Source organism: Rhinolophus sinicus, chromosome 7 (assembly GCF_057876585.1).
Source record: "Rhinolophus sinicus isolate RSI-liver-muscle chromosome 7, RSI-T2T, whole genome shotgun sequence".
Taxonomy (NCBI): Eukaryota; Metazoa; Chordata; class Mammalia; order Chiroptera; family Rhinolophidae; genus Rhinolophus; species Rhinolophus sinicus.
Genome location: NC_142507.1, coordinates 38,664,258 through 38,689,445, shown reverse-complemented (window position 1 = coordinate 38,689,445; position 25,188 = coordinate 38,664,258). Strand labels below are relative to the sequence as shown.

The 25,188-nt window shown below is 33.3% G+C and overlaps 1 protein-coding gene across 6 annotated transcripts in view; it reads left to right on the top strand.

Annotated features, from left to right (window-relative positions):
* The window catches only part of COL11A1 (collagen type XI alpha 1 chain), a 199,717-nt gene extending 193,566 nt beyond the window's left edge, over positions 1-6,151 (top strand). For all 6 annotated transcript variants that reach the window (XM_088799462.1, XM_074318647.2, XM_074318650.2 and 3 more), the window contains 3 exons: positions 1,037-1,105; positions 2,984-3,217; positions 4,435-6,151. In XM_088799462.1, the coding sequence (XP_088655588.1) occupies positions 1,037-1,105; positions 2,984-3,217; positions 4,435-4,581 (450 nt within the window). In that variant the 3' untranslated portion in view covers positions 4,582-6,151. The remainder of the gene's footprint in view (positions 1-1,036; positions 1,106-2,983; positions 3,218-4,434) is intronic.
* Positions 6,152-25,188: the final 19,037 nt, after the last annotated feature.

Sequence of the window (25,188 nt, the reverse complement as noted above, 5' to 3'; positions counted from 1 at the left end):
CTCTGTACTTGTGTACTTTTTAAATGTTGAGTCTCTTCAAACACATTTCTTGATTTTCACCTAGCAGTATTAATATATTTGAGGTCTATCTTTAAGCTAAAGGCAAATTAGTAATATAAGGAAAGATTTTTCACTAACATAATTATATTCTCCAAATATTATATAGGTGGGAAATTTTGCTTTTATTTGTATTCTTTGAATAAATCACATTCTTAGTAAATGGTGCGGACATACAGAGGCACAAATAGCTTTATGTGTATGGCTAATCTCTTTAGGAGAGAAGTAAGTTTAAAAGAAAAGTGTGGGGAGTATGGGCAGGAGACAAAACAACTTCCGTTTCCCAACCACACTCAGTAAAACTCCTCTAGCTCCCAAAGACATGTAGGAAAATGTAAAATGCCTCCTCTTACACTGATTACTCAATTTCCCTATAGTGAGGCCTTATATACCCTTATATTTTCCTGATCTTTGCAAAGCAAAACAATAAATGCAGATCTATAAAGAATTCTAAATATTCTTCCCAGTGGGGAATGACTAGTGTTCTTGCCAATGACTTCTTTCCATAGCATCCCACCCTTAGGTACTGGCCAGATACTTTCAGGATGCCTCCCTTGGCTGTGGAATGCTAATAGTACCTGTCTTGATGGCTCATGCCAGCTGGCATTATGAATGTTTCCTTTGCAAAGGGGTTACTTAAGAATTCCACCTATGTTACAGCCCTTAGTATGCATTTTCCAGGTTATTTCCCCCCCTTCTTTTTGAACAATTAAAGAAAACAGGAAGAAAATGACTCAGTCTTCACTAAATGGGAATTCACACCATTTATCTCAAATTATGCTCTTTATCTCATTTTGTGTAATCCAGGGTGGACCATTTGAAAAGCTCTTAGTATGTGTGTGTGTGTGTGTGTGTGTGTGTGTGTGTGTGTGTGTGTGTGTGTGTATATATATATATATATATATATATATATATATATATATGTATTACTAGTCATAATTTTTAGTTATTTTCTAATTTTCCGGTTCCTTTGCAACAGGTAAGAATTTCATCATGGCCAAAAGAGAAACCAGGAAGCTGGTTTAGCGAATTTAAGAGAGGAAAACTGGTATGTTGTTATCTCAATATAAAATGGTTTATCTTGAATTTCATAAGTGAAGCTCAAATTACATATTTCTGGATCCTGACTGTGAAAATCTAAATTATGCTAAACAGGATTCAGTGTGTTCCTTACATTGCTCTACCTATATCTCTTAGATCAGTGTGAGAAATCTAAAATTTCTATATCATAATAAATGGAAATATACTAAATTTACTAAATATATATGATCAAATAAAGTATGCATCTCATTGAGTACCTGAGATAGACATCATAAAAGTGGATTATGTTAGAAAAATCATGTATAGAGAATATAATATCTATTTAGTATCTCTGACTCCAACTATTTCATTTTCTTTCTGCTTGAAACCTAATTTATTTTTTGTTCTCTATTTGATAAGAACTTTTGGAATGTGTTTTTGTTTTGGTTTTTCTGGTTGTTACATTTGAAATTAAAATGAACTGACTGACCTGACCTTTTATTTGTACTACAGCACAAGTTTACTTGGATATTTCCATACAATTACCAGTCCATTGTTAATTTTCTAGAGAGATTTTAAGGTTAGATGACAAAACTAAATTTGTTTTTAAAAGTTGTTTAAATAAATAAATAAATATATGTTAAATGTTAATTAGAATATATTCAAATTAAAGTTTCTCACTTATCCAGGTAAATATTCAGTTGTTTCATGTTCTTTTAAAAAGCTATTATTTTCCATTGATGACTATTTATACAGTTATTATCCTATGCAAATCTACACATTAATTAGCAACTTTTAGTGAAGTTCTTCACTTGACATAATTCTCTAGTTCACGCTTCAAATTACACATTAAATAGCTATGTTACATTCTCATCTGTTTATGAGTTAAAAATACATGCACAGAGCTGTTTGTGTGGTTTTATTTTTTCTTGTTTCGTTTTGTTTTTCTTATAGTTCATTTCCCAAATAGCTTTTTCTCCAATCTCACAAGGAATCTCATCATCAGTAAAGATGAGGTAAAATCAGCATAAGGAAGAAAGACACAGAAAACTGCCTTTTACACTGACTTAATCTATAATCTGAATGAATCTCTTAATTTTTTTAAAACTAAGCTTATATGTTTTAGCTGATTCCCATATATTTAAATTATACCTCATAAAACAATTTATGAATTTGATAAAAGAGAATTTTTAATAATTTGCAGTTAAGACTATTTTCCTGCCCTACATATGAAGTAAATATTTACTGACTCAACACACATTCTCTTTCATTGTCTTGGCATTATGTTTGGTGCTGGTGATAAAATGAAGACTAAGTGCATCATCTAAGAATGAACAAACAGGCAGGTCTGTGCTGAAAATTAGAAGACCACAAATGCCTCAGAAGACTGTGGCCCCAAAATGAAAAAAGCAGGAACATGTTTAAATATTTGGGTCAAGTAGATATACTATGAAGTTTTTAAAGGAGTAAGTGAAATCAAAGAACATAAAAATAGTTAATTTACATTGCACTGAAATTGCTCAGTTTTCATTATTTCACTATTTAACCACTCTGTTATTTAAAAGGATACACAAACAATGAAAGATTTCTTGGAAACAAAAACATTTTGTTTTTTTCTGCAATTTTTACTGATTAAAAAACTGATGCATAGAAATAAAGCGATTTTTTTTTTCTCAAAGATAAGTAGTGCTTATATTAACGCAGGTGGGAATACAGTCTTGATTTCATAAAATCCTGTCCTGGGTCTTCTGACCCTCAATGCACACTTTCTTTCATTAAGTAAAAATGGGTCTGTTGATTCATCCACATGCTTCTGGAATTACACTCCACCTTCGACAGTGATTTTATTCTTTTGTAAAATAAAAGAGAAGAGTCTTTATGTGTCTTTTTATTTTTTTATCCCCAGCTTTCATATTTAGATGTTGAAGGCAATTCGATTAATATGGTGCAAATGACATTCCTGAAACTGCTGACTGCTTCTGCTCGGCAAAATTTCACATACCACTGTCATCAGTCAGCAGCCTGGTATGATATGTCATCAGGAAGATATGACAAAGCACTTCGGTTCCTGGGATCAAATGATGAGGAGATGTCCTATGACAACAACCCTTACATCAAAGCACTGTATGATGGCTGTGCGGTGAGTATAATCTCTACTTGCCTTCCTTCACAAAGGTGCGAGACAGCATGTAACCACCAGTTTGGCCCTAAATCAGATTTGTCTCATGAAATAGATGTCAGTTATTAAAATTTGATGCTTAACACTGACATATTAAAATACAGTGTATTAGAAACTACTAATATTCACACACACACACACACACACACAAACATGGGAACTCTGAAACATAATATAGACACATTTTTAAAGCCATAACAAAAGGTAATATTGGATCATGTGTTATTTTTATGGAATTATTCCTGATATTTGAATACTATTACAGTTAGTTATTCTTGAAATAAAAATAAAATAAAAAACCTTATTTCATTTGTCTCCCTTAATCCATGATTCTAAAATGATAGATAAAAGAATCACCTTTATAGTATTTATACCATAGATAATTCTTCCCCTGTATTTTGTTTATAAGAGCTAGTTGATTGGTATTCTGTGAAACCAGTTTAGAGAACTACTATCATTGTTATTTTTAACCTCTGGAACTGTCTTTTTCACATGTATGGGGATTTCATATAAGGAAATGACCCATAGAACACCCTGAAAAGCTCATTGTTTTAGTGGATGACTAAAGAGAAGTCACAATTACAAATAAACAGACCTATGCCTTCAATAAAATAAACGGAGTACACATAAAGACCAGAAAATAAATCATATGAAATGGAGCAAATGTTTTAGATTTCCCAATAGCAATGTATTGATAATTTTTCACAAAATTAATATATACCAGCAGAAATATTTTGACTTTTGACCTCTTGCATTATAATTCCTATATTGTATTCAAGTTTTTCTTAAGAAAATTTGACAATATATATCTTCATTATGATTAGCATGGTAAGGATACATTATTTATGTAGGGGTATGATCCAATGCCAACATCAGTTTTCATATTAAACTGTATTAACCAATTCAATAAGATTCTCTTCAACTGTGCAGTATATTAGAGTATTATAGTTGGGTAATTAACAGCTAAATATTAAATGTGGTTGTCAACATTCAAAATTTAAAGCCACATATGACGTCAGTGATAATAAGAAAAGTTAATTACTACATCAATAATGGAAGTTATTTTTCTACTCTCTTCTTTCTTACCTCCATTTAGAGGCTTAAGAAAAAAATAACATATGTGTTAAAAATATGAAATGATTGTATAACTTTGTTTTTATTTCTGCTTAACTTTACAGTCCAGAAAAGGCTATGAAAAGACTGTGATTGAAATCAATACACCGAAAATTGATCAAGTACCTATTGTTGATGTAATGATTAATGACTTTGGTGATCAGAATCAGAAGTTTGGATTTGAAGTCGGTCCTGTTTGTTTCCTTGGCTAAGATTAGGACAAAGACCATATGAAATCAGCAGAAAATATATCTTGGTGCCACCAACCCATTTTATGCCACATGCAAGTTTTGAATAAGGATGGTACAGAAAACAACTTGTTATGTATATATGTACCAGTTAGGAAATACTGATGCCCTTGTGGGGGCAGAATCACATGACAAAAGTTTTGAAAATCATTAAAAACAATAAGATAGTGTGGCTGAGATGGAAACAGGCCTTATTCTTGATTCCCAATTTCATCTCTCCTTTTCCTATTTGGATTTCTTTGGTGCTGTAGAAAAAAACAGAGAAAAATATATATTCATAAAAGATATGGTGCTCATTTCCATCCATGAAGAATGTGCTAAAACAGTGTGTTTAATAAATTGTAATTATTTTATGTACAGTTCTATACTGTTATCTATGTGTCCATTTCCAAAACTTGCACGTGCCTTTGAATTCCATCTGACTCTAATTTTATGACAATTGCAGAACTATGATGGCAATAAATATATGTATTATGAAAAAATAAAGTTGTAATTTCTGATGACTCTAATTCCCTTTCTTTGATTAATAATAAAATGCCTTTGTATATATTGATGTTGAAGAGTTCAATTATTCGATGTCGCAAACAAATTTCTCAGAGGGCAAAACGTGGAAGACTTTCGGAAGCACACTCCAATCAACTCTTTGCTGACAGTAACTTTGATGAATTTCTGCCAAAAAAAATGCATTTTGATGCTTCACTCAGTGCTATACCTCAACCTTTTTCTTTTCAGCATCCAGGATTTCACAGGATACTTGTATATATGGAAAATAAGCAAATTTCTGTTTTTGGACAAGAAAATGTGTATGAGAAGCTATTTTAACAAATAGCTTGATGCCTCCGTCAAGCAAACAATCAGATGTACAATTCTTTACTACCTTATCTCATCTCTGGTTTTCAGTGTGCTTCATTCATGCAGGTTAATTTTAAAAGTTGGAAACTAAGCAATTATTTATGAATATGTTTACTGTTAATACTTTTCAATCAATCAACTTCTTGAATTTGATTCTAAGTTGCATATTATAATAGTCTCCAAAAATTATTTTACCTGCACCTGCCCAACTTATATTATTTCTTTCCTTTGAAGATAATATCATATATTATTTGACCTACTTAATTGCTAAATAACATATGGGTGGACTGTTACTAACAGAGCTTGTTTTAAAAGTCATACTTATTAAAAACAATCAAAACATTTTTTTTTCCACTAAGGTATTTTCTTTCAGGTAGCTTGAAATAGTAAAATTTAAAAGTAACAAATTGAACTTTGTATCTATTTTAAGTAATATATGTAAGACTTGAATATAAATGTTTTATTATTTCTTATATGAAGTGTTAAATTAATTGATACCAGATTTCACTGGAACATTTTCAACTGATAATTTATCACAAAAGAGCATACCTGTAATATTGAAATTAAAACGTGAACATTTGTCATTCAGAAGTTCTTTTATTTTTGAAATCAAGTTTGTAAATGTCCTTTTAAGAAGGGAGATATGAATCGTATAAATAAACTCAAGTCTTGTCTACCTGGATTGGTCATTCTCTTTCTTAAATAGGTTCCAAAATACTCTCTACTACAGAAAAGGCTTTTGATTTTATTTCTTGACCATCCAGATTAGAATAGTTTTACATTTTTGAAAAAGAATATTATCCTTCCAAGATAAGTTGTCTAAATTCTCCACATGTCTAAAATAAATCACCACATGGTAATACTCTGTTTACAAAATAAAGGTAGGTTATATTTAAAGTTTCAAAAAGATATTTTCATAATTAAACATTTTACAAACTCTGAAACATATGTTCATAATTCCAGCATTAGAAGCATTTCCAGAACTTTTATTTGAATTATAGTCTCTAAATCATACATAAAATAATATTGGTATCAAGAAGGGGCCCATACATCAGACAATTTATTTTAATAAATTTATATCAATAAGAGAGACTATTTTTCATATTGATCTGCATTGGGGAAGCTTCATTATTTGTCCATTTTAACAAAATAACCTCAAATTTGGCACTTCAACAGAATTAATGAATAAATAACTGAATCGCCTCTTCTATTCCTTTTATGTATGGATATACTCTTTTGCATAGTGTCATATTTTTTTCTCTCCCTTATAATTGATTTAATCTGGATGAAAGGAAGCTTAGTGGAATGGAAAAAGCGTGTTATGTTGTAGTCCTGGCCCACATATATAAGTTATTCATGTGCAAACTAAGGAGAATAATATTGACCTTGCAGGCATGGGTGGATCCTGGGCCTGATACACATAAAAGTTGGTCTCACCTTAAGAAAAATAATGTAAAATTATCAATACAAAAAAAAAAAAAATACAGACATTGCTATTTAGAATAAATAAAGATATTACAGCAACTTACTAATTTAAACAATGGTCCCAGAGCAGAATTATCCAAAAATATCAATGTTTTTATGAATTTTGTGACGTACTTCTGTAATACTTTTATCCTACGTATTTATTTTTTGGCTGTAATCTCTGCTTCTTCATATGAGAATTGTATCATTTAATTTTCTATAGAAAGAGTAAGTTTCTCTAGCACATTAGATTAAAAAATACTTTTTTTGTTATCAATACCTTAGAGATGTTTCAGAGTCACATCTTAATGGTAAGTATTTTTTTAGTTTTTTAGGTTATTTTAAATTTAGGAGAAGCGGTTACATTTCTTTCATATTTTCACTATACATTTGTGAGAATTCTCCACAGACTAACATAATTCTGTATCTTTTATATCTTGCTTCTCCTCCACTATCAGATTACAAGTTCTGGGCACCACAAGACACATGCATGTTATAGTACAGCTTCTGTTGCCATACATTTTTCATTATCATAAAACTGGTGGTGATAGGATTATTCTAGAAAGTCATTTCTATACTAGGATTAGTGGCATTAATTAACTGCAAGCCATATAATTGTATCCCACCATGAAAATATATTCCACAAACCCCCAATAAATAAATCAAATTTCCTGCTTGCTGGATCCTTCCACACCACGTAACACAAGAAAATGCCAAAGAGAAGTTGATGTGAAAAGATAATGTTCTTAACTAATCATAGTTAAAGAATCTTACCTTGGTAAATTATACTAACAGCATGACTATGTGAACATATTCCTAAGAGCTCTTTGAAGGTTTTAGACGGGGCTCATGAAAGAAGGAAACTGAAGTTAAACTTTATTAGTTTCACAGTAAATAATACTCTGCATGCTGGATAATTGCAAAATAAATTATTATATTGACATATACTAAGAGCTAAATAAATACTTGCCAGTATTTATTGCTCTAATTTCCTACTACTGCTGTCATCACCATAGCGTAAATTCCTTTCTAAAATGCAATAACACGTGTGCTACCTACCTCACAGAATTTTATAAAGATTTAATTTATACAAATTGTATGATCAGAGGCCCAAATCAGCAAACAGACTCATAAAATACAAGTTTATGAATGAGTCACAAAATATACAAAAAAGGAGCAGTAGCATCAGCTATGCAAATATCCAGGAATCTCAAATTCATCAGACACAACATCTCAAGTCTCCTTTCACCAAGAGGTGTTTTGCTCTCCGGAAGGATGAGTTCAGTAAGTTTTAGGGTCTCAAATTTAATACTTTGCTAGCCCCGTATCTCTGTAGTGTAATATAATTAATGATTCCTCAGTGCAGTTGCAGCCCAGATATCTAGAGATGGCAGGATTATTCACAATTTAAAATATTTCTGAAATATTTCCTGCTAAAAGTGTTGCAGGTTCAGTAATCAGTACACAGCAACCCCTACAGTCTCCTCATTTATTATCTAGTAAATCCATCACTCAATATTTGTAAGGAGATTGGTCAGGGTCAAACAGAGGAAGAAAAGAGATACAGACTCACTGTTAACTATTTCCTTCCAAAAATGTAAATTGAAGTAATTTCAGAAATGTTTCATGGTACTAGGATTTATTTTATATAACCTTATAATGGCATTTCTGCTTACAGTACTACTCACATAAAGTTACACAAATACACTGATACCTATTTTTAAATTACCTCTATGTGTCTATAAAGAAAGGGAGAAGCAGGCCTCTTTCCATAATGGCAGACTTGCTTTTTGTAAAAATTGAAAAGCAAACCCTATGTCCTAAGAGCAGATCTTATTCCAGTGACAACCTCGGGCAAAAGTAAGCTAATGAGTCACCTAGCTTAATTCACCATCACATCAGGGTCTCTGGTGTAAATAAAATGTTCACCAGCTCTTTGGGGACTGAGAGAAATGATTATTTCTAAGACACAAAGACAGTTTCACCTGACATGACGTGCACTTCTGTGCTCAAGCCTATGTGGCTTTGGCCAGACTGAATTTAATGGACCAAACAAGTCCTCTAAGAAAGACACTGATCAGCAGATTCCTCGGGTCAGCCTGGTGGAAAGGCCTGTGTAAACAATTCCTTAATAATACAGGTTTGGGCATCTTATCTGTTTCAAGAAACTGAAATTACTGAGTAAAAATTATTATAGCTACCATTCTATAAGGTAAAATGTATTTTAAAAACCCCAAATTGCATTTTTATGTAACTAAAGATTCTTGGCTATATAGAAAGAAACAGAGTTCATATTTTAGGTGACAATATTACCTAGCTGTTTCTACATAGAAATAAGAGTGGGAAAAGAGAGAATAACAACAAGGAAAATGCTAATGGAACTATTTAACTAAAAGTAGGAAAGTGAAATGACTAAGTAAGTAAATTTTTTATCTTAGATTTTTGATGAAATAGTTAACAGTCTCATCAGAATGTTTTTCTCTGTGCAGGAGACCTACCCTGCCTCCTGGTCCACCATCCCATCCCCACCCCAACCCAGGAAAGGAAAGAGCAGGGGCGAGAACAAGGAGCGGGGGTGAAGAGCTCTGCAGTGGGCAGGGCATGGGTGGGCAGAATTTTTAAGTAAATCTTTTCTCAAGATAAAGCCAAGTGGTTTTGAATCACTGACTCATGGAACACTTGTGCCAGAAAATAGAAAACTTGGTGGTCATTTGTTTGTTAATTAATAATGACCAAGTATATGATTTGGCACTATGACGAGGACAGGTTTCTACCCAACAAAAGAGAGATTTGGGCACAAATATAGAGAGAAGACAATATGAAGGGACACAGGGAGAAGATGTCCATCTACTAGCCAAAAAAAGAGGTCTAGAACAAGTTGTTCACCCATAGTTCTCAGAAGAAACCACCAGCTTGATCTGAGACTTCTGTAATAGCTTCCAGAACAGTGAGACAATAAACTTCTGTTATTTAAACCACGGAGTTTGTGGTGCTTTGTTAGGACACCCTTAGCAAACAAATATTAGGTATCAAATATGTATTGTTTTGATTAATTGAATAGATGACTCAGTATAAACTAATAATTCTGTGTTCTTAGATGAGAGAAATTTTGACTGAATTGCTAGGAACTGAAAATTTCTGGATCACATATTCACAATATATAAAATAGGGGATTTTTCTTCCAGTGTTTATCATCAACTATTAAATTATTAACCAGAAAACTAATTATATCTACCTTATCTGAGAAGAAGCTAATATAGATGGAAAGAGAAAAGATGACCAACAAGTATGCATTTGAAACGTAAAGTGGGCTGTTTTGCTCTGTGTAACTACAAAATAGTAGCTGGCAAAAAGAGGCTAAATATTAATGAAGCGCGTGGAATTGAAAATTGAAGATGAGTAAGGGCATATAAAAGCATAATAGATTTAGCTGAGACATACTTATTTCTTCTCCTGGGGATATAGTGGTGAATGAGACAGACTAAACCCCTCAACTTTGATACTTTAAAGGTATGCCATATATTAACAAAATAAAAATGGATAATAATATTGATAATAACAATAAATAATTTTGTGATAGGCAAAATATAGGGAGTTTAGGCAATCTGTGGCAGGGATTCTAAACTTGATTAGGAACCCAGGAGAGTATCTGTGAGTAAATGATTTTTGGTATGAGACCCAAAGACTGAAGTTTTCCATCTCAATAACAGCGAAAGGGAGAAAGTGTGTTAAGTAAAGGAAAGATAATAATTATATAAAGCTGGGCAAAAAAAAAAAAAGATATCGGAATTAAAAAAAGACTGAGCATTATTCTTTAGTTTTGAAGTATGGTTAAAAAAGTTGTTTTGTTTGTTTGTTGTTTTTGTTTTTGTTTTTTAATTTTTCTTCCTTTTCTTGCCACACCAACAAATTCTCTGGTGCAGTTTTGAAACTTTGTGAAACAGGCTGCAGTTCCCTCAGGCTGCTGCCCAACCTGGACTGACACATTAGAAACAAGGAATAAAATAGTAAGACATGCCTCAGAGACTTGTTTAAACTTCTGCAGTGAAGGAAAACACAGGTCTGACCACCCAAATTGAAAATCCAAAGCAGAACTTCAGAGATAAAACGATACCAGAAATAGAAACAAGCAATCATCAAGAGCAGGATGGATTTAAAGCCCCTGCTGATGATTTAGTCTCACAGCCCACCTCAGGCAGAAGAAAATTCAATATTGTTCATTGAAGTAAATAAATATTGAGGAAAATAAAATCCTAGCGCCTAAGATAACAATAGTATTGATGTCTGCATTCTGCATGACAGACGCACCCGGCTGCCACAGCAGAGGAGGCTGCAGAGCTATAACCAGCTTGTGGCATCATAAACTATTAATATAGACAAACTCATCCCCAGGACGGAGCCATTTGGGCAATTAGCCCATGGTCTGCTCATTGGGGAGCCCCACTCTACTGCCAGCCGTCAGCTGGGCAGTGGTTCTTTGAGCCACGGGAAGCTGTTTGCCAGACGGAGCTGAAAACAGACATGAGACGTGATTCCACCATAAACCGGCCTTAAATTGGCATGATCTCCAAAGCCATCTAAGGCATATTAATATGAACCACCAGGAGAACTATTTGCATAATAACCCCTAGTGCCCCTGGAAGAAATCATTAAGGAGATTATGGTGAGAGTCCTAAATTGGAGATCAAAGGGCCAACTCTGGCTCTCAGATGAATGTTGTTTGGTCTGAATAATGCTGGCTCATACACATCCTTTTAAAATATTTTTAAATTAGTTGCTAACCTTTAATAACTTGAATTTCTGGCTTCTCTTGAAAATTTGGAGGATCTAACACAATGTAATAAGTGCTCACTGCATCTTTTCTGGGAGGCATGTGTTCTCCAATTTGCTGGGCCCTCAAGCACTCCCGTTGTTTTGCCTGTATTGGGCTTGCTTGCTGTGGCTTGGCCCTTCTAGGCATTTGAGTCTTAAACCCAGGATTTACATCTTGAATAAGAAGAGACAAAGGAGAATGGAGATCAGGAAATATTGATCAGAGAGGAAATTCATTGTCCAGAAAAAAAGCAAAGGACTTTTTGTATTAATGATAGTGATTATATTAATCAATTCAGAAGAAATTGGAAAGATTACCCACATACCAAGGAAAGGGAGTCAGATCTCATGAAAGGTAAGAGACAAAGCAAGGAGATAAAAGAGGTTACATTATGGGATGTTTTATACTCTTTTAACCCAAATAGTGAAGGTATCCAAGAACCCAGAAAGATCCCATCAGAGTAAGTCTGTGTACAGTACCATAAACTGCCTGGCTTAAACAACTGACTTTTATTTTGTCACAGTTCTGGATGCGAGACATCCAAGATCAGGATGCCCCCAGGGTTGGTCCCTGGTGAGCGCCCTCTTTCTGGCCTGCTGCCTTCTCACGGTGCCCTCAGATGGTGGAGAGAGACAGACAGCAAGCACTCTGCTGTCTCTTTTAAGAGCACTAATCTCACCAGGAGGGTCCCACGTTCATGACTTCAATAATATAATAAAGGATAGGATGAAAGCCCCATGAAGAGATACATAGGGTGAGGTTCAAAAGGGTCCTGAGCTCTGGAGCTTCTGTCCCTGTGGAGTTGGGGCGCTCTACCCTCCAGGCATATGGATGTGTTCACCAATCTAGAAGCTGTCAGAACCCCATACTTTTGGGATTTTCTTGGAAGTTTCATCACAAAGGAATGACTTAACTTGACTCCAGCCACTCTCCCCTCTCCAGAAAACAGGAGGTGGGGCTGAAAGTTCCAAGATTCTTCTACTCATGGCTTGGTCTTTCTGGTGACCAACCCTCATCCAATAGACCACCAAGAATATTGCTTCACTAGAACAAAAGGATCCCTTATCACCAAGAAGTCCAACGGATTTAGGAGTTCTGTGTTAGACACCATCATTTAAGAAATTACAAAATCTTTAAGAGCTCTGTGTTGGAAATTGGCGGCAGAGACCAATGTTTTTGCAATTATTAATATTTCACACTTAATGAAAGTTCTTTGAAATGATGCACAAAGTTTAGCAATTACTACATCATTGCTTTTACCAAGTAAATGAAAGAAGCCCCAGATAATCAACAGTAGAAAAGAGAAAGGGGGGCAAAAATTATTGATGCTTCAGGTATTCAATAATAGAATATTATGGACTATATTGTCAATTAATTTTAAATTTTGAAATAAATCCATTCCAAAATAGAAATGAATGACACATTTAACTCAGTAAAGAATATAAAATGAGAACAGTCAAATAACAAATAAATTAAATTGAATCAAAATATTCAGCCAAAACTTCCAAATTTATATGAAAGTAATAATTCTAAAAATTGTTAGCATACATTTTGATACCACAATGCAACAAAAATCATTTAAAAAGAAAATTACAAGTCAATCTTACTTAAAAATATGAATTCAAAATCCTGAATAAAATGTTAGCACACCAAACATATATTATACGGTAAATTATATATTATAATATTTCATCAATCCAACTTTGTATTAATATCCAGAATCAATTAATGCATCAACACCATTAGCATATTAAAGGTGAAACCCATATGATTTCCTCAACTGAGGAATAAAAACTCATTTTGTGTAAATTCAATATCTAGTAATAATTATTTACTGCAAAATAAAAATGGAATGGATGTTGCTTAAACTGTCAAAACATATACAATACAATTTGTTCTTGTACTGGGATTCCTCAGCAAAGCAGCAAAGACAAATTAAAGAATAATTGATAAAATGAACAAATAGACAAAGAACAATATGTAAAATATAAATTTTATTATCACAAGTGATACAATCTTATCCTTAGATATCCATATAAATTCACAGTAAAATATTATAATAGGCTATTGCATACAAAATAATATACAAAAATATTGCAGTTTATATAGTGGCAATAGTTAGAAAATAAAAAGAAAAATTACCGTTGAACAAGAAATATGGGAAAGAATGGATTCCTTACAATTGTGTGAAATCACTTTATAACTTCTGAACTATTTAACTCTTGGCTTCTTTCACTCTGTTAATATAATTCGTTATTATTTTTTAATTTATGCAACAAATTTTACTTCAAATTGATAACACTCAAAACTATGTAACAAAAGTTTGAAGAATGTGTGGAGTTGATTGAACTGTTGTTATTAGTCCCATTTATTCACAGGAAGATTTAATGGCATCAGTAATGTTCCCGTTCTTAAAAGTAATGTAGTAAACAGTGCATACATAATACAAGATTTGACAAAGTGGATAGTAAGGGTAGTACATGCACTTCTGTTTGCTTTATTACTCTACAGTTTTCAGTATTCTTGAAACTAATTATAATAAATTAATAACATTTTAAAAATAAAGATACTGAAAAAAATAAGACTAGAAGATAAATGTGCTGTTGCAATTTTACCACTGCCAAACTCTGATTACAGGAACTATGTAAGTTCAAATGTGTCAAAAGGTAAAATTATAATTAGTATTCAATCTGTTCTTCACAACTCTTTAGCAGAGTCTGCTTATTGCAACAGTTGTATTTGTAATGCAGCCCATGCCCTGACAGATACTAACAAAAGTAAATCAGCAAAATAATTCTCCCTCTTTTTCCACCCTCAGGCTCAGGGCAATCACAGAAGCTCTGAACATCTGCTTGGATTCTGATTGCCACGTTCACTGATTCAGTGCACCCAAATAAGCAACAATTAGTCTGTTCAGCATGTGTCAAAAGATCCATCAAGTTAATTCAAATTAAGACAAAATAAATTGAATCCAGTTGGCATCATGTATATTTGTATGCAAAGTTTAAACAAGCATCAACTGTGCTATGCTTTCTTTTATTTACAAGCAAAACAAGAATATATTGTTACATAATTTCAGAAGTATTTCTCATCAAATTTTGTTTACATCATTGGATGTAATTTTGCAGGGTGGAAATTTTTCTAATATATTTGAGTGGACTTCTGTATTGCATTAGATTAAAATAGTGTCATTTTTCTTGGACTCATTTATCTTATTTCCATTAATTAGCTTCTAGGTATACAAATGGGTGTCAAAGCTTGAGATATGAGAACTTCCATAAATTAGGTGAGCTCTTTTTAGATCTAAATCTAACATTTATTTCTTAAATTTTAAACATCTCACAAAATGTTAATGTCTTTAAGTGGTCAGATGATAGATTTCCATCTTATTTATTGGATAGCAGTCTGTTGTGTCAATTAACTCTGTACTTGAACAGAGAGAGAATCTGAACATTCAAAGAATTAGCAATACTCAGTAATCTGACAGGTTCTTAGCTTAAGATAGAATGATTACAGTGGCATTAATTATTATCTATGCCCTTTCCAATTGTCCCCGCTAGACAATGCTCAATGTTCCATCTCTATTGATGTTTGGCAGGACTCAAGGAGAAGGTCACCAAATGTGCTGTACACTATTGATCTTTGAAAGAGGCGCTCCATGGGGCTGCTGTATATTTAATTAATACATCTACATGAAACAACTTTTGTGAAAAAATAGAAAACTGCTTTACCAAGCTCTTAAATGTTTACTTTTAATGAGTCATATTCTTTCATTTTTAACACTTCCTCAGTGAAAGAGGAACAAAGAGGTTGTTAGAATTTGTGTTTCTCAGTGAAATTGGAAATAGGAGAACCAAGAAAAAAGAGGAAGGAGAATATCTTATTTTTAGGACATACAAAACAATTAAAATTAGCCTAGGGCTTACAAAATAAGACCTAACTGGAAGACATTCAGAATGACAATTAGTGAACATTACCAGGATGCCTGCAGGTCTGGTCATTGGTGAATACTTGCCAGGATATTAGAGCATGGAAGACTCTAACAGGTCCCATTTCTACAAAATAGAAATAATTTAGTTTTATATGGGCTAAGGAGTGAGACACTTTTCTCCTTCATTCTAATGTGAATATCTAATAAACACGAGGTTAGCAAATAACATTCCCTGGTGTGAGGATATATATAAATTTTAATACAAGTTTCAGTTGGTAGAATTGTCATTGAAGAAGAAAAAAAGAGTAAGAAGTAATAACATATTTCCCAAATGGTTAAATTACGTTGACAGTGACTTGCTACTAAAAGCTGATCCTGCAGACTAGTTCCAGTAGTTAAATCCTGCAGCAGAATTTTTTGCCTGTGAAAAGGCCTGGGGCAGCATGCGAGATGCCTGGTCTTAGTGAGATAGAGCAAAAATTTCCTTTGTACAGAGTTCTCTAGGGCTAACCCTGCAATGTGTGTGTGCGTGCGTGTGTGTGTGTGTGTGTGTGTGTGTGTGTGTAAACATCATCTGGTATATATGAAAAGGCTTAGCAGAAAAATATTGAAATCTAGTGAGACTGACTGTACTGAATATCCAGTTTCAAGTCAAAAGCTTTGTAGTCATTGACTATCTTCAAGCCGCACAGCTCTATCTTTAACCCTTCGATTTTTACAAACTTAGGGGGAATCGTGTTTGGTTTGAACTCTCCCTTGAAGATGTTATTATGTCTCCTAGATGAGAAACATATAATCCAATCATTTGCATTAGAATTATATCAATTTGAGCAAGTTGAGTGTTTGATAGTTGAGTATATACAGATTTCCTAGGTATGTGGTCAGATTTACTCAGATACTACAAAGATACTGTGAAGTTTAGAGAAGTTACAAGCTATCCTATCTGACTAGCTCACTCCGTTTCTGAGATGAAGAAATCAGTGTCCACATGGTGAAGTCCCCATGCCAAACCAGCTCCCCAGCTCCATTTGATGGGGGACAGGCCTGCATTCCTTGATCTTCTGAGTGGTGCTGCTGAGAGCTGTGTAGTCATCAATAATTCCTCCAAACTAATATCTGAAAGGTACCTCTTCTGAAGTTCACTTCACATTCATCCTTTCTGCCTTAGAAATATTTACGAGCTTTGGAGATACCTGGGCTAAGGACAAGCAATGAGGTGGGAAGCATAAAATTACATAACCTGTTTCCTAGGTTGTATCTTGCATCCAAATATATAGTCTCTTGTTTTGACAGCCAGAGTGACAGAAGCTCTCACATGAGCAGTTCCATGAAAGGTGAAGGAAAATAGAACTGAGAGTTCTGTTTGTACTACCGTGTTTCCCCAAAATAAGACCTAACTGGAAAAAAAGCCCTAGCATGATTTTTCAGGATGACGTCCCCTGAACATAAGCCCTAATGTGTCTTTTGGAGCAAAAATTAACATAAGAGCCAGTCTTATTTTCGGGGAAACACAGGATCTGAACTCAGATACAAACAGCCATTCTGAAATACCTTTTTTCCATGAGCAAAAATGCGAAGATTAATGGTCTTCTCACATTTGTAAGCCAAGTTGGTTTTGTCTTTCCTTGAGCTCTTTCAGAAACCTAAGAGGGTATGAATGTACTTAAGGGAAATCAAGAGAAACGCATTTTTTCTTAGTTGTTTATTATAAAGTGTGCTGTTTAGGTATTTAACCTCTACAAAACCTTTTCTCCCTCCCTTAGTCATCTTTGTATCAGGGTCTTGTTTGTATCCCTCTTTCTGTATTTACTTCATTCTTATGTTGAATCTAGAAACAATAATTATATTTATCTCTATTATCATAGTCAGTTATATATTTTATCCAACAATTTCAACCTTCTGAGCCTTTCAGATTTGTCATGTCATCAAAGATATTAGTTACCTCAACCAAACTTTCATCAGGAGCTGCTGTGATGGCCACGTCTTCATTCTGGACTTCAAAATTGTAAAAATGTTGGAACACCTCTGTATTAACTCAGAGTTTTGGCCACAGCACATGAATCAGTCTCTGAATTTAGACTCAATTTAGATTAAAAACTACTCTAAGAAACACACTTTACAACTCAATTTTTAGTAAATTATAGATATACAAAGGTCTAACAAGTTCCCAAACTTGCTGCAACAATGTTGCTAACCTTTTTTTGACATCAGAGGGATTATTCATTATGAATTTGTACCAACTGGACAGTTAATCAAGTTTACTATGTGGAAGTGCTGAAATGGCTGCATGAAAAAGTTAGACGACTTGAACTTTTCACTAACAATGCATGGCTCTTCCATCACAACAATGCACCCGCTCAGACAGCACTGTCTGTGAGGGAGTTTTTAACCAGTAAAGAAATAACTGTATCGGAACACCCTCCCTACTCACCTGATCTGGCCCCCAATGACTTCTTTCTTTACTCGAAGATAAAGGAAATATTGAAAGGGAGACATTTTGATGACATTCAGGACGATGACAAATCCGATGGCCATTCCAGAAAAACAGTTCCAAAATTGCTTTGAAGGGTGGACTAGGCACTGGCATTGGTGCACAGCTTCCCAAGGGGAGTACTTCGAAGGTGACCATAGTGATATTCAGCAATGAGGTATGTAGCACTTTTTCTAGGATGAGTTCGCGAACTTAGTTGTCCGACCTCGTATACTTGTGGTTTGTAAACATGTTGTCCACAAGATAAATATCTTGGCAATGTTTATTAGTACCTGAAATCAAGAAACCTTCTCTGTGACAGACATCTGCCCTTTGGCCTGAGAAATATCAGTGGCTCCACCCATTGAAAATAGCTCTTGTACATCTCATCAGGAACCACTCCTTCCTCATTCCACATAGCACTGTGGACACTGGCAGTTCAGGTCTTCCCACAACCATGTCGTAATCCTGCCAAGAGAACATGGTCCACGGTATACCAATTTCAGTCTCCCAGAATAGTAGCTTTTTCACTATTTTCAATTTATAAAAATAACATAAATAATGTACGAATTCTTTTCACCCAAATTTGCCAAGAGCATCACACTTGTTTTATCACTCATTCTCTCTCATTAGATATACTAGGCTTCTTTTTCTAAAACAGTTTAAAGTAAGTTTCAAACACATTTACCTCTAAATATTTCAATTTGATTTCCTAAAGAACAAAGATATTCTCTTACATGACAACAGTGAAATCACAAAAATCAGGCAATTAATAATGATACAGTACTATTATATAATTCACAGGCCTTATTAAAGTATCACCAATTATTCCAGGATCACATTAGTTGTCTTGTCTCTTTAGTCTCTTTAATCTGCAATAATTCCTCTACATATCTTTATATTTCATAATCTTATACTTTGGAAGAATTCAAGGCAGTTATTTTGTAGACTACCATGAAATTTGCTTGTGTTTGATGGTTCCTTATAATTATATTTAAGTTAGGCATATTTGCCAGGATTCCCACAGAAGTGATGCAGTGTTCTTTCTAGTACATCATGTCAGGAAACACATTGTGTCAATTTGCTCCATCACTGGTAATGTTAAATGTAATCTCTTTCTTAAGTTGGTGTCTGCCCTCTGTCTCCAATTTAGAATTTCTGTTCTCCCTTTATCAATAAGCATCTTGTGGGGAGATACTTTGAAACAACAGAAATATTCCATTTTCATCATACCTTTACCCACTAATTTTAGCTTCCATTGGTGATTCTCATCTGAACAATTATTTATTTCCTTGGTGGATTCCAAATTGCTATTTTCTGTTTCCATCATGCTTCCTACAAGGGCTTTCCCTATCCTCCATTATTTTTTATAACAATATAAACTCATACGTACTTATTTCATTCTATGGATTATAATATACCATTATAATTATAATGATTTATTTTTGTTGCTCTGATTCCCCAGAATTGACCAATGGGATCCTCTCCTAGCTCACTTCCACTGTGTGTCCTTTTTCTTTGATTGGAAAGGGATTATGTACTCAACCGGACAATATCTATTCTAGCCTTTTATTCCTTCCATACTTGTGACTATGTTTTCTAACACTGAGAATCCTGGCTCTCAGAGCCACAAAGTATTTGTTTATTTTCTTAATCCTAGAATGCACATAAAGTAGCTTCAAAACTTTTAGCCCTTTCCCAAAAGAATTGTACATAATGCAGGCTAGATCCAGTTAACCCACATTTAGAAACTATATTCTGAAAAATGATTTCAAAAGATTGTGTAAAATTTAGTTCTACTCATCCTCCTCAACAAGATCCTCACACTTAACTTTTGTTAAATTGAGATATAATTAACACACAATATTATAGTAATATTGGTTTCAGGTGTGCAACATAATGATTCGATATTTGTGTATATTATGAAATAATCACCACAGTAAGTCTAGTTAATATTCGTAAACATACATAGTTACAGAATTTTTTTTTTGAAATTTCAAATAATATTCCTGCCTTCCTGATTTTCTTTAAATATTTTATAACATACTTTTTTTGTATCTTAGCTGTATGACTGCACCTTGTTTTTCTACCTCTACGGAAATCTGGTTAATCTCCTAATTCCTGAAGAACTATAACTGACTGTTGACCAGGTCCTTATCATATCCAACAAATGAAATGAGATATACAATAATATTTACTGATAAACTTTGAAAAATAAGTCTGCAAAATTGATTCTCTTTATCTTCACAGAATATAATATCTCTCCAGCAACATACTTTTAAAAAATTACTACCATTAGCCATTATAATAGGGTGATATTACATATTCCAAAATACTTAATAGTTGTGATCAATTATTTTACTTTTGAGTAGTTTAATCATAACAAAATTCAAAGAAAGCAATGCATCAATATTTTTACTGTTGGAATTTTTCTTTTTCTTTAAAGTTATGTTATATTTTAAATCTTTGTTAAGGTGGTAATCTCTACTGCAAATTCTTCTTACTTCTGTCCCCAGATATCATACTGCTAAGTAGTAGCCAAATGTTTTGCTCTTAATTTCCTACCCTGTAGATTGGCAGAGCCGTTGCCTCCAGCTATTGCTTTTACAGCATATCTACACAATAAACTTTGGAGAAAAAAACTAACATAAACCAAAGTCATACTTTTTTCAAATCTTTTGGCTCTTTTATTGATGGGTTGAATTACTGTTGTTTTAAGTAGTAAAACTGATGAACGTATGCTAAATTAAAATTCCATTTTGATTTAATAAAAATATTAAAATATATCATACTGAAAATAATTGTGTGAACTATTTATTCATGATCTAGCTGATATGTTTTTTATAGTAGTTTTGAGAGATCTAATTTGAGTCAAAAGTACTTATAAGCCAAATGTGTAATATATGTATTTTCCTTGCTGACCATATGCCGCAGGAAATAAATTTAACTAAATTAATTACCGAGAGATAAAATTATGTTTTATGAGCATGAGTGCCAGTTAGGGATATTGTATGCAGTCAGCCTTTAAGATGTCGTCTTAACCGAAATGATAATAATATGGTACCTTCAGCAAACACTAAGATGAGTCAATCAGTACCACCTAGGTTTGATTGCAGAAAAATTATCTATGCTTTCTCTCATTTCACTTTGAAACATTAGGACAGTCTTTTGCTTTGCAGATTATATAGACATTGAATTTGCTTCAAGTGATCCATCTTCATTTGAAGTTGCACTCAAGTGCCATTAGCACTTACTGCTGTTAGCTAGAATGTGGGCTCCCTTAATCCACTGTCAAAGGAGATCAGGGAGAGTGAAGAGTGGCGCAGAGGCCAAGGAGACAAAACATAAACAGAAGAGGTTATCATGGAAATGAAAAAATGCAAATAAAGAGTAAAATTTAATCTAAATGAACTTTCCAAGGGAAAACAAATGTACCATTTTATAGAGAATATTTCAGGAAGACAGCCACACAAGATTCATTATGGAAAGATCCATAACTTTTAAAATTTGCTATTGCCTTATCTATAATACAGGTTATTGACTAAGAGTTATTAAACATCAAGAGAATTGAATATAATCTTGACCTAAATAGTTGGGCTCCTGTTAATCATCTACTGAGTGTGATGCTTATAAGCTATTATATAAAAGACTGGCTTTATTGCCATATCATTTTTAAAAACTGAGGTAGAAAAATTTGGCAAACCTAATATTCCCAATCACCTCAGAACTCATTATAGCACCTTCAGTTTTGCTCATTTACACTGGCTTTGACCTTCAATCTCAAATGATGTGAGTTTATCAATTTTTCTCTTCATGATATAATACAAAACTGACCCTGTACTTTATCCTCTATGAAATAGATTCCTGTGCTTTGTGAAATAAAATTACTTTCACCTTATGATTAGGGTGATGATATTCCTGATTCTAGTAAATTTCAAATTCCAGAGGAGAGGCCTACAGGATGGGGTGGGGGTGTGAGGAGCTACCATATTGGCAGTTTTAAAAATCAGCAGAACCATTTCAGATGAAGAAAAAACATTAATTTCTTTACACCCCATCATCTCATAAACATATTTCATTTGTAAAAGCTGTTTTATTCACTTCATTACACTTTCATCATCCGTTGTTCCTAAGCATACCACAGCTCTGCATAATCTATTTCACAGTTTGAGATTGATTTGGGGGGAAAGCAACTTATTAACTATTCACCTCTTATTCTATGAATGCATTTAAAAATAATTTCCAACGTAAACGGGAAGAATAAATTAATTGGAGACATGAATGACATCACGAATGCACGAGCCTACCGCCACTTTTTATTGCTGTGATAGTGTCCAACAAGTCCTGAAAATGTTTTATGCCTCAGAGTCCAAAGCAACAACTTCCGGAGTCAGAGTACTTTTTTGCCAGACTTTTCATCTTTGGTGAGTATTTCCCAGTTGTTTCTGAAATCACTCCCTTTGAGGATATTGTTGAAACACTGAATGCACGGCTGCGTGTTGAAGCCAAGAAATGACGCAGAGGGCTCACATGAGCTCTTCTAATTGTTCTTGTACTAGCAACTGAGGAATTCTCACAGATGGGTTTATCATAACACTTTGTTAGCATTTTTGTTTAACAACTGCCTTTTCATCTGAAGGAAGCCCTGGAGGAAAATGCAACATTCAGGAATAGTGCTTGAATATTAATTGATTGATGTTTCAAGTAGGAAGTTTTCTTTTTGAATATGCTCAATGTCCACAGTGAAATTTATTTATAAAATTCAATTTAGATTTCTCCAACTTATACAGAGAAGTCATAGTTTCTCTATTTGTAATGCATCATTTCGTGTGTATTTAATTATTTCATTGTAGGATCTTTCACTTTGTTATCTGCTATTCTATAGATAATTAATTTAGGATACATGTTTGCTGTTTACATTCATATTTCTAATCGATGTCATTGGGTATGGATTAATTGCAGATATTTCAATACAGGATTTACAAGTTCCAGTAGGATTAAGTTATTAAGTTGGAGAACGGTCCACTGACTAGGATTTTGGTTCACTTGTTTGTTTCATGACTGGAAATGGGGTGATTTTATAACAGCACATATCCTTTGTTTAAATTGTTGTAGAAACTAATATTAAAGTTACTAAGATCTTAAAAGGATGGTAGTAAAGGTAGAGCTGTTTTTATACTTTTGAAAACAACTTTGACCTATTATTTTTTATGATTTCAAATCAAAAGGGAAATATAGAGGTAATATTGACTTACTAGGATACACATTTTCAGAAAGGAACATTTCAGATTTCAAGTAGGTGTCTGAAACAGTGATCTGCAATCCACCTTTGTCTGTCATTTATTGAATTCTGCCTTTTAAGTTTATTCTGTGTGTGTGTGTGTGTGTGTGTGTGTGTGTGTGTGTGTGTGTGTGACAGTGGAGAGAATAGTTTTCAGATTGCATGGATTCTTTATTTTGTCTTTGTTTTCCTAAGGTCTACTAAAATGATCTTTCTCCTATCCTTCCTATTGAGATGTTAATAAATGAGCAATATTGTATTTAACGTGACAAATGAACACAAATGAACCACATCAAATGAACAGATCTGATATCTTTCTTGTCCAATCTCATTCTTTCTTTATGGAAAATATGATGAATTTATTTGCACATTTTCAAATAATCTTTCTGGTTATCCCTATTAATTTAAAATTCTGTCCTTTAAAATGTCATTCATATTAATGGTCTCCTTTTTATTTGTTGGCTTTATGGGAGGACTTATTGTATTATTTTTGTTTGGCAACACAGCTATTTTAATGTACAGCTTTTAAAAGTGATAAATTTTCTCATTATCATGAGCCCTGGTTTGCGATGTTGATTTTTCTTGTGTTCTAGGAATATAGAAAGGTGCTTAAAGTAAAATAAGAAATGAATTATTCTGACAACTAGCAGGCCTTTAGTTGTGTCCAAAATCTACAATAATCCGTGTTTATCAATATGGAAATTATAAGTAGTGGGAAACAATTGTCTTTCTGATGAAATCCAAAACTTAAAGCCAACTATCTGCAAAACAATAAGTAAAAAATGGGTGACAATAGAAATGCAATAAACCAGCAATTGAGAGCTATAACGTTATAATGATTAAACAACTGCCAACTTTTAAAACATTCACAATCCAAATGGGTTCATTCCAATGTAGCATGTTTGATTTAAGGAAGCTTCTCTGGTATGCAGGATTAAGAGTATTTCATAGAGTGATCAGAGACCCAAAATGCCTTAAAAGGCTGGCCAGAAATGGTGGCTGAAATAGTACTGGGGGCACTGCAGCTTCATAGAATTAAAGATGACAAGAATCTGCTCTAACATTTCTTCAGAGTTAAAAAATGGTTAACTTCCTGTGATGTAATTTTTAGTGACCTTGGAAGTAAGGTTTTGTTAAGAGTTTATTCTTAAAAATTGTCAGCCTTTTTTCAGTTGTCCCATTTTAAAACATGATTTTCATTTTAAAGACTTACATGCATAAAGGAGACTATGACTTTTTTATGACTTACATACATAAAAAAGACTAAGACTATAACTTATATTCTTTCTATTATTAGTTAAAGAGCTGATTTTCAGGAACCTTGAGGAATTGGGGAATGAGGTTAGAATTTTAATGTTTTATTCCATTTTATCTATTTTCAGAAACACACATTTCTATTAAAGAAAAACCTGAGTTTAAAGATAATTTTTTGGGGGGCGGGGGAACATTTGGTATTTTGGATATTTAATATTTTCGACTCTTAATTTAAATGACATTATTGTGTTCAATTTTGTAGAAGAAAATTCAATACATTTTACTTCATTAGTACATATTGGAAGACATGAATATAGTCCAAAGTAGTCATCTTTCTCAATGTAATTTCAATAAGGGAGATTTTTCTTTAAAATATTTTTTTAGAACAAATACAAATTGTAATTTCCAGGGGGTGATTTGGTCAACAATGTTTGTTAAGTTTAAACTTCATTAAATAATCAAGGTTATGTGTGTGTGTGAGTGTGTAGTAATAGCCATATTAATTT